The 9745-nt window shown below is 46.0% G+C and overlaps 1 protein-coding gene across 5 annotated transcripts in view; it reads left to right on the top strand.

Annotated features, from left to right (window-relative positions):
• The window catches only part of LOC135901836 (monocarboxylate transporter 12-like), a 73787-nt gene extending 69994 nt beyond the window's left edge, over positions 1-3793 (top strand). For 3 of the 5 annotated variants that reach the window (XM_065431684.1, XM_070533604.1, XM_065431685.1), the window contains one exon: positions 579-3792. In XM_065431684.1, coding sequence (XP_065287756.1) covers positions 579-1057 — 479 coding nt within the window. In that variant the 3' untranslated portion in view covers positions 1058-3792. Of the gene's footprint in view, positions 1-578 lie in introns of all 5 variants that reach the window. The other 2 variants (XM_070533603.1, XM_070533605.1) reach the window with 1 other exon arrangement.
• The last annotated feature ends 5952 nt before the right edge of the window (positions 3794-9745 follow it).

Consider the following 9745-nt stretch of genomic DNA (forward strand, 5'->3'; position numbering starts at 1 on the left):
TTCGCGCCTTCGTCACTTTTCATAAGGGGCGAAAAACACTAAGGGCGCTATAAATAGGTAAACTATTCAAGAAACAATATTTAAAACAGAACTCTTTGAATCCAAGGTGGCATGGACTGTGGAGTAAGGGCACAAAGTTTCCAGTGCTGGAATGACGCATCTTTACGCGCTTCACCATCAGTGTTGGTCACACAGTTCCATTTTTAGTGTGCGTAGTTTAACTGCTTAGTGGTTGTTGCCTGTAAGATACAAGCTTCGGTTGTACTTGAAAAATGGGTATCGCTGCGTCACCCGCCATTTGTCTAATGTGAGCAAGGACTGTGCCACAGAAATTAACAGTTACTGTTAATCGTGGTGGTACAAGCGCCTTTATTCAAAGGCGACCTCAGTACCTTCCTTTGGCCCCATCTCCTACAACATAGAAAGCAACACAAATTTTATTGGCACGCTCGAATCAACGTATTGTAGTCAATCTTAGACTCATATTCGCACAATCGCCATGAATTCGCTGATGTTTCTTAAATAAAAATAAGAAATTAAATAACGCCTTCATATTTCCTGTTTCATCCTGCACGCAGGTTACTTCCGGGACACACTCGGATCTTACAACAACCTCTACAGAATGCTAGGAGGAATGCAGGTCGTTCTCTTCCTTCTGTGGTTGTTTATATCGTACCGGGAGCGGCGCAAAAGGCCTTCTCCGCCTGCATCACCTATTGAGGAAACAAAGCCGCCCAGCCGAAAGGATATATGCAACGTGTCATACATCAAAGAGCGTCACCACTCATCTCTGACTCCCTGCTTCTGCCCAGGGGAAGAGAAGTGCCACATTTCCAAGACCTTCAAAGAGAGCAGAAACTCACTGCCGTGGATTGTGAATGCGCCATCGAAACGTTTCTCGTATTTAGACGCAGCGAATGTGGGTTGTCAAAGGACAGCGAAGAAGTGCTATAGCCTGGAAAGCACGAGACGGAAGCCTGTGGGTGCGCAGCGCGTTTCGAATTACGGCAGTGTAAGCGATTTCAACAGTGAACAAAAGATGCTGGGCTCGCTTTGACCTGGCAGTGCAAAACATTTCAGTAAGCATGATTAGTGGTCTGCAGTCCTGTCCTGGTATACCGTACACGTATCGTTTAAAACAGGGAAGGTTTGTCGAAGATAAGAAGACGTGAAATTGAATTACTGTTGTGAACATAACTTTCTACATATTAGAGTGTGGCCAGCATTCGTAAGGGTGTAAGATGTGCCTGCAGATCACATCTTTGCTACCAAAATAATAGGCCATTTTGAGGAGACGCAAACATCATAGGAGGAGTGTTGTACATGGATGTGCTGTTTAGGCGATGAAGCAAAAAAAAAGCATAATTTACTGAAATCAGTCAAAGGTTGTTGCTAGCAGTAAGAGAGCCGTCTTAAACGAACATTTCATTTCCAGCAACTGCTTAAGTTGGTAAAATAAGTGGCCTTCTTCTCTGAGCACTCCATGTATAAAGAAACATGTCCTGCACAGAACGTTGTCGCCGACAAAGCCTGCTTAGTTCACAGGTGGTTGTAAAGGTCGTATAAGTGTTTATGTCGCAGACGTTACAACAATACCACTTTCTGTAGAAAACAAAGTTGCAGGAAGGAAACCGTTTTAATAGTCAACTGATCAACAGGCGTAAGTTTTCCGTCTACATTGTTACGTTCCCCAGCTAATTCAGTTCATCAGTAGTGAGAAAAACACATTGAGCGGCTGGTACGTTCACAATTAGGTAGAGAATTCCTTTGCTAATAGCAACAAAGCCAGACCACAAGAAGAAATGCAGAAAGCAATGTATGCGCAACCGGTAGTCTGTGCTTATAATAGTGCTACGTGTCTTCTCGTGTGCTGTTCCTTCCATCGGGCTCACGCACTAACTGCCAAGCGCAATTTTAAGTACTTGATGCATTTCATACACTAATTAGATAACAGAATGTTAAACCTAACCGGTGCAAAACTAAAGACAAAAAAGGCTACACATTTCATTTGATTTCAGTTATTTACTATCAAGGTGCACAACATTATAGAGAGGGGTGGGTAATATGGGGCAATTACATCAAGTGGAATTTTCTGTCTCAAAATTATTGTCATCATTGACGGAGGCCAAGTTGGCGCGAAGATAGTTCCGATCGTACTTGTGGTCGGTAAAAAATAATGAAAGTACATATTAGTACGACAATAAGGCACAGCAACTTCGAACTGATGGTCCTTTCATAAAAAATTCAAGTGTGGGATGCGAGGGGCGAGTTATGTAGAACAGGCTTGGAATGGTATACTTCATAGAAAAAACCGAGTCGAGCAGATTTACGCTGAAGTGAAAGAGCAGACAAATGAAGACATGATTTCATTCATGTGACACTTGCAGAATGGCAATAGTTGCATAAAACTAAACGAGCAGAACGGTTTTGTATGGCTTCGATGCAGAGAGATAACGATTGAAAATAGTACGATACGAAGATCAAGTAAGCAGCCAAGAGCAGGAGAACAAAAATAATTCAGCGAATAGCCTGAAGTAGTGACAATACCGCTTATACGCCATGCTCCACCAATAATTTAAACCTCCCATTTCCGGAACATAAGCCAGTCGATCGTCTCCTTGCACGAGTAAAAAGCTACCCGTGCAAATGATAACGATACGCATCCACGAGCTTATAGCACCGTCATAACGCTTTAAGAAGCCTTTTAAGGGTATTGTCTAGCACCTAATGCTGAAAGAGAAGCAGTAAAGTAGAAAGGAGCAATCAATTTTATGTTTTCTGGCCCGAAGAGCTGTAGTACATTTAGTGTGAAAGAATAATTGGTTGTTCCGACACCAGATATCACATTATTGCCATGAGACACTACAAAACCCTTCAATACAAGAAATTTAACTATATCGGTAAAAAAAAAGAAGACTACCTCATGTAAAACACTATGGCTACCACTATCGGTGACACTAATATCAGTGTCACTGCCGTTAATGCAACGTACTTCAAAAAATGGCAGCTGACCATTCATTATGCGGGATACTATTTGGTAATATCGGATTACGCAAAATTAGTTCCAGAAGAACCGTCTACATTTATAGCTCGGCGAAGTGCTGGTCGTCTTGGTGTATATTTGCCTTGCCTTTTGGAGAGGTGTCATGTCCAGTAGTGTTTGTGGTTATTTCAAGCTAACATAGCCTTACCTTGTTTGTCCGTCATTTAAGCGTCCCTGTATTGTGCGTTATATTTCAACAACACACACCTTGAAGCTTAGTGTGGGTCATTTATAAAATATTGTATGGATTGTGAAACTGACTATAACAACAGTGTTATGAGGTGTAACGTTTGCGGAAAACAGAACTGTGGAAATGAAATGTGAGGTTTATCATTCTTTCTTTTGTTGCTTAACAGCCTTATACCACTTCACAATCAATAACGCTTTTCCCCCCGTTCAGAGAGGGTGTGCAGGGTGAGAAGATGACACGTGGTCTGCTACACAATGTAGTTCTGTGATTTCACGTGATTATATTGTAGATGTATCTTTTATCATAATAAAGAACTACTTACGTACTTCTAAATATATGATGTCCTACCTAGCTTGTGCATATGTGCTATTAATGGCCTAAAAAAGGCGTAGCGGCAATACCAGGGGCTGGCTGCAATTGTTGGCCTGCGGACTGATCAACTTTTCCTCGCGGCGCGGCGATGGTAGGCTGGTCAAACACACAGTCCGACGCGTTCCTTCCTCGGTTGAAACCCGAAGCCGTCGGTGGCTGGGCCGCCATGCCGGAGGAAGCCCTAGCTGGGAACCAAATACTCCCTCAACCATTCAAGTACGAGTCTCTAAGATATATCCTCCGACTTGACATAAACACTGAAACCTGCCGCTACAATCTCCAAGGATGACACCTTGCAATGACCTCAAGCTGCACCTCTTGACCTATTTCGGCGTGCCAGTCTTCCGAAGTCACCGTCCACCAACGGCTGCTTTCGGCGCCCTGAAGCATCAGAGCGTGAGCCGCACGACGTCCCACCTCAGACTGTCGCGTTCATGCCACAAAAAAAAATAAAATGTCAGTGAACTTGCCTATTCTGGAGCACATCGAGCACTGATGTGTCTGGATAACATTCTCAGAGATTTCAGCCAGCACCGAGAGCCAATTCGCGGCCCTTTGAATATCTATCCGCAACCATCCAGGCTTTAACAACTACGACGGCCAAAGGAATGAGGCCACGTTGAGCCAGCCGACCTGGTATACAAAGGCGGGCATTGCCAGTTCCTCAAGCAGCAACCTCATAGGTGGACAATGTGCGTTGTATTTCGCACGCGGGCTATCCGGCCCCGGCCACTTGAAGCGATTCGACAACCCCTCCACGAAAGCCAAGCTCGTCGTCTGTCGTCGCCACCATGGGATTGCCTGAGCCCACAGTCCTCGACACCAGGCACAAGGCGAGCTCTCAATACGCACACGTGGTGGCCGCAATGGCTAACGTACTGTCTTCATCTGACATCGCACACGACACGCGGTCGCCGAAATCAATACACCCGCCACTTCCGTCATGCCCCGGAACTCAACCATCCGTGGAAGAAGTCCTAGGTTGCAGATACTCCATTTAAGACGACGCAAGCATTGCGAAGCTGGCACTTTGACTGTCGCCTACTCCAGCGGACGCACCTTGAATGCACAAAGGGTTCCTTCTGGGGGCGTCATTGCCCAGTGCGGCGTTCAAGAACTTCGTGACAAATACATATATTTTGTTCTAATCGCGAAGTATTTTCGCTGATTCATGGACAACACGTATGACCTGCATGAAAGTGATACGCATAACTATATTACGAATTCTTGACCGTGCAATTTTTCTCGTGTCTAAGACCCTCACTATAAAGGAGTAAGATGGAATGCGGAGGGGGACAAATAAAGTTTTCTTGTTTGCTGACTTTTTTGCGCCAATTAAATACGATATTAGTGGCGAGAGATAGCACGAAAATTTATTAAAAATAAACTTTACGGCTGTTTCTGTCAACCTCTTGTGTGAGATATTTCAGTAAGAACGAGATGGTCATAAAAAGTTAACTGTTTTATGCTCTGACATCTCTACTTGTAGATAGGCTCGCTGTCGTGTTTAAAAACGTTTTTACAATCTTAAACATAAGATTGTCAGTGCTGTTCATCACAGAAACCATCTCGTTTTAGAAAATAGTGTATGTGTGATAAGTATGTTGAGTTTCGATACAAGTAGCCAATAAACGCAAGAACGTTGACGTGGGAGTCTTCAGTAATTATGCAATATTAATTAATGCAATGCAATTAATGTAATGTAATTAATTGTAATGTAATTATGTAATATGTAAATTCAGTAATGAATTTCTTCTACTGCTGGTATTTTAGATATTTGGCATCACAACATTCGCTGTTGTTGTTATAAATAAGGAGTGGAATATTATAACAATTAACTCAAAGCCTGCACTACGGGCGATCATAGATAACTCTTTGCGCACCAGGCTTACACCATAGTGTGGGTGTTATTGCGACTTTTAGCTCATGCCCACTCCTCCCCCCCCCCCCCGAGTTATTACACGTTACATATTAAGCATTTCGGCAGAGTGTCCGGAATTACCATTTGCATTGCTTTAGTGCACAGGGCACCTACTTGATACAAATTTGAAAGTGCTTGATATTACGCTTGCAAACACATTCCCTTGCTTTCGGCCAGCAACTTTGTAGTTATTGAGTAATAATTTAAAGCACCCAAGCACATTGGCACCACTAGCCTTGCCTCTGAGGTGTTTGTTTTCTAGTCGGCCTTACTCACGAAAAGTTTTTATATTTACTGTGCTGAGTATTTGGCTCTTTTATAATAGAATGTATTCTGTTTCTACCGAGAAAAATGTATATAGGACCCAGTGGACGCCGACAATATGCATGACTTATCGGCGAGCTGTTGCGTGAACTTCAAGGCGGCGTCGCCATACGGTTTTCGTTCTTGAATATTTTCTGGGTTAATATGCCTGTTTTTATTGTAAAAGTTTTTTTTTCGGGATTGCGGAAGAGTCGTCTACTAATGCAGGTTTGTTCATATTTCGCTTTGTGCTCGCCTGGAACGCGCGTAACCAAAACGGTTCGATCCATCCAGCGTCTAATTGTCTAATTGCACTCAGGTTTCCTAAAGCGAGATATTCTGTGGACTTTGGTTGGTACATGACTTTGAGTGAATTCAGCACCGGAAATAACACAGTAGTAGCTTGAACAATATTTTTCTTTTTGCCCTCACAGAAGATTTACCGTTCTGGACAAGCCCCGTACTTTGTACGGAACTTTGTACGAAACCAACGCAAGAAGCACCGCATGTCGCGATTAAGGCTCAGGAAAGAAGCCTATTGAGTTGAAGAAAACAGACACAAGAGCAATGGTTACTAAGAATGTGCTGAAGAAGAGCATGCTTTCGGCAACTTGGCATACGAGATAGTTCACGACTTTATTTCAGTGAGAAACACCACACCGCAGAAGAAGAGACACATAAACTGTAAATGTACTTAAGCATAACAGTTTGTACAAAACAGAGAGAATAAAAACTCAGTGCGCTTACACCCTGTGGCGAAGAATAACCAGCGAAACTGTGTTTGTGGGTCCCTTAATGGCGAAGTGCACTTCCACCGCGGGTCGGCCCGGCATTGCACATTCTGTGGGATCGGCCCACGTGTGGGAAATGATTAAGGCATGCATCACCCTCCGCCGCGAATCGGCCCGGTATTTTACTGCCTTCGGAATCGTCTCACGTATCCGGAGTGTTTAACGCCTGTTTCACTTCCGCCGAGATCGGCCCAGGCATGGAGAATGCTTAATGACTGCGTAAACTGCGCCGCCGGTGGGCCGGACATTGAACTCTCTTCGGTATTTTTTTTATACGCGCGGACAGGACAGCAGGGAAAGTAGCCCTTAACAGCTTCATCGTAATGAGTAGAATGTATTTGTAGAAAGACAGAGGTCCAAGATTGCGCACTCGAACTTGGTACTCTGCATATGGGAAAGAGAGCACACACAGAGGGAAGTTTGTGGGCAGGGGCACCATGCTGGTAGCCAAATTATTTTTACGTAGGCAAACTTCAAGCAGCACAGTTCATATAACATCTTTCACTGCAGCGATAACGTCGTGTTACTGCATTCCTAAGCAAATATATTTTCTTCTTTTACTTCGGGTTCCCTAAAAGGCCATCGGCAGATTTCTTGCCCTGTAAAGTCAGATACTCTATATGACGGTAATTTCCAAACTGTGCCTATTGCGAACATATGTAGTGTAATAGTAAGGTAAATTGATCCCGGAAAGTACGTAGCTGAAGGTTATTAGTTGGTGAGATGATCCTTATAGTATATGATTTCGAAATAATCAAACAATGTGTCACCTCACAAGGCTCTCAATTTTTTTATAGCGACACTAGTCGTTCCTATAGGTAGTGCAGTCGTGATAATTATGATAATGCTGCGGCTTAGGTATTGCATGCGCACCGATAGCTTCATATGCCTCTTCCACGCTGTTTAGTATCCATGTTTCGCCGTGTAGACATAGCGAGGGGTCTCTCATGCAGATGTGGCGATAACAGGGCAATCACTACAAACGTCGACAGAAAAAAGGCATTCACAAAAAAACCCGAATATCTGGTCGGATAGATTCATCGGCAGTTTGCTGTTGACGCGCGGGCAGCATGGTCGAGTGGGAGAGCTTAGGGTGAGGGGTGAATTCACAAGTGCTTGTAAGAAACTTTTAAACATCGTTTATGCATCACTATATTTAATACAATTCGCCAATCACAACCCGTGAAACGCCGCGTAAGCCCGCAAGCCTGCTTCCACCGCTTGCACCTTAAATATTGCTACGGAACAGCCGCGACAGTGAGGCTGCGTTGAGGAAGAAGGAAACGACGTGTCCCGCTTGGTATAGTATCGCCATTTTGGCCTACCATTAGCTTTCTTGTAAATAAATTGTATATAGTATTGGTTTCCAGCGATACGTAACAATAATTTGGTGGAGGTGGACGTTCCCCGTACCCGTCATGGAGCTTCACAGCGGTCGCAACGGAGACCGTGCAACTTCGGCTTCGGCCGGTGGCACTTCATCGACGCAACCGTCTCCGCCTGCAGCCCCTACCTACGTCGCCGTTTCCCCCCCTCGGGATCCTGGTGTTTTCAACAGAGTCGGCAGTCCTGATGTTGACGACTGGCTCCTCTTATACGAACATGTCAGCACCAGTCACCGGTGGGATCCGACTATTATACTTGCGAACGTTCTTTCCTACCTCGACGGAGCTCCACTTGCATGGTTTCAGACTCGCGAAGAGATCTCGAGCAGGGATCTTTTCAAAGAAAAGGTCCGCGACCTCAGTGGCCATCCGTTCGGTCAACAAGTCAATGCCAAGAAAGCCCTTGCGACTCGTCTACAGACGTCGACCGAGTCTCACGTGTCGTACATTCTCGAGGTCTTAGCCCGTTGTGCCAAGGCTGACCCGACCATGTCTGAGGACGATAAGGTTAATCACGTCCTCAAAAGCATTGCTGACGACGCCTTCAATTTGCTCGTGTTTACGAACGTCACCAGTATCGATGCGATTCTCAAGGAGTGGCGCCATCTCGAGCATGCTAAAAGCCGCCGGGTATCCCAGTATATCACGCGGCTTCCCAACGCAGCTGCTACGTCATCCTGTGATGGCCTCCTCCACTAGCCGTCACGATGTGACAACTTGAACCGCATCATTCGTCGTGAGGTCGAAGCTGCAGAACCGGCGGCCTCTTCATTCACGTCACCTGATCATTCTCCGGTGACAACCTCCTTGATCCAGGCCGTCGTCCGTCAAGAGTGGTCCAACGTCGGCCTGCAATCCACTCGCTCCATACGCTCGGAACCTCTTTCTCCACGCACGTGCCCACCGCGTTCTTCTCACTCCTCTTACGGACAGCGCAACCCCTCCGAATGGCGAACCGTGGACGACTAGCCGATCTGTTTTAACTACCGACGCACTGGACATGTCGCTCACTACTGCCGCAGCCGCTGGACTTTCCGATGTGCTATTCTCCTGATTACCACCCTCGCCCCTCTAGCGCGTCCTTTTCCTTCACCCCTTCTATGCCCGCTTCATCATCTGACCCTGCGACAACTTTGACACGACCCCGCTACTCCCGCGCGCCTTCTCCCTCCCGTCGTCAATCTCGTTCGCCCCCGACACACCGTGCTCCTTCTCCGACCTACTCGCCGCACCCCCGACCGGAAAACTAGACAGTGCAGCTTCTGGAGGTGAAGCTGCAAAGACGACATTGGCTCAAAATCCTCGCTTCACCTTACCCACGAACAAGAATCTTTTGGACGTTGTCGTCGACAATGTTCCTGTGCGCGCCTTGATTGACTCCGGGACGCATATGTCCATTATGAGTGCTGCTCTTCGCCGTCGGCTCAAGAAAGTTCTGACGCCCGCCCCGAACCGATTTGTACAAGTCGCCGACGGAGGGACGGTCGCTATTGTTGGCATGTGCTCTGCCCGACTCACCACTGCTGAGAGACACACCGTCGTTCTCTTCACCGTCATCGAGCATTGCCCTCACGAACGCATTCTCAGTCCGGATTTCCTCGCCAATCATTCGGCCCTCATTGACTGTTCGGCGGGCTCACTTCGCCTTGACTTGCCTCTTCTTGCCGACCCTGTGGACCCGCCTCCAAGCCGTATGAGCTGCATGGATTTTATTCGCCTACCGCCTCAATCTGTGACGTA

This window comes from Dermacentor albipictus, chromosome 2 (assembly GCF_038994185.2).
Source record: "Dermacentor albipictus isolate Rhodes 1998 colony chromosome 2, USDA_Dalb.pri_finalv2, whole genome shotgun sequence".
NCBI lineage: Eukaryota > Metazoa > Arthropoda > Arachnida > Ixodida > Ixodidae > Dermacentor > Dermacentor albipictus.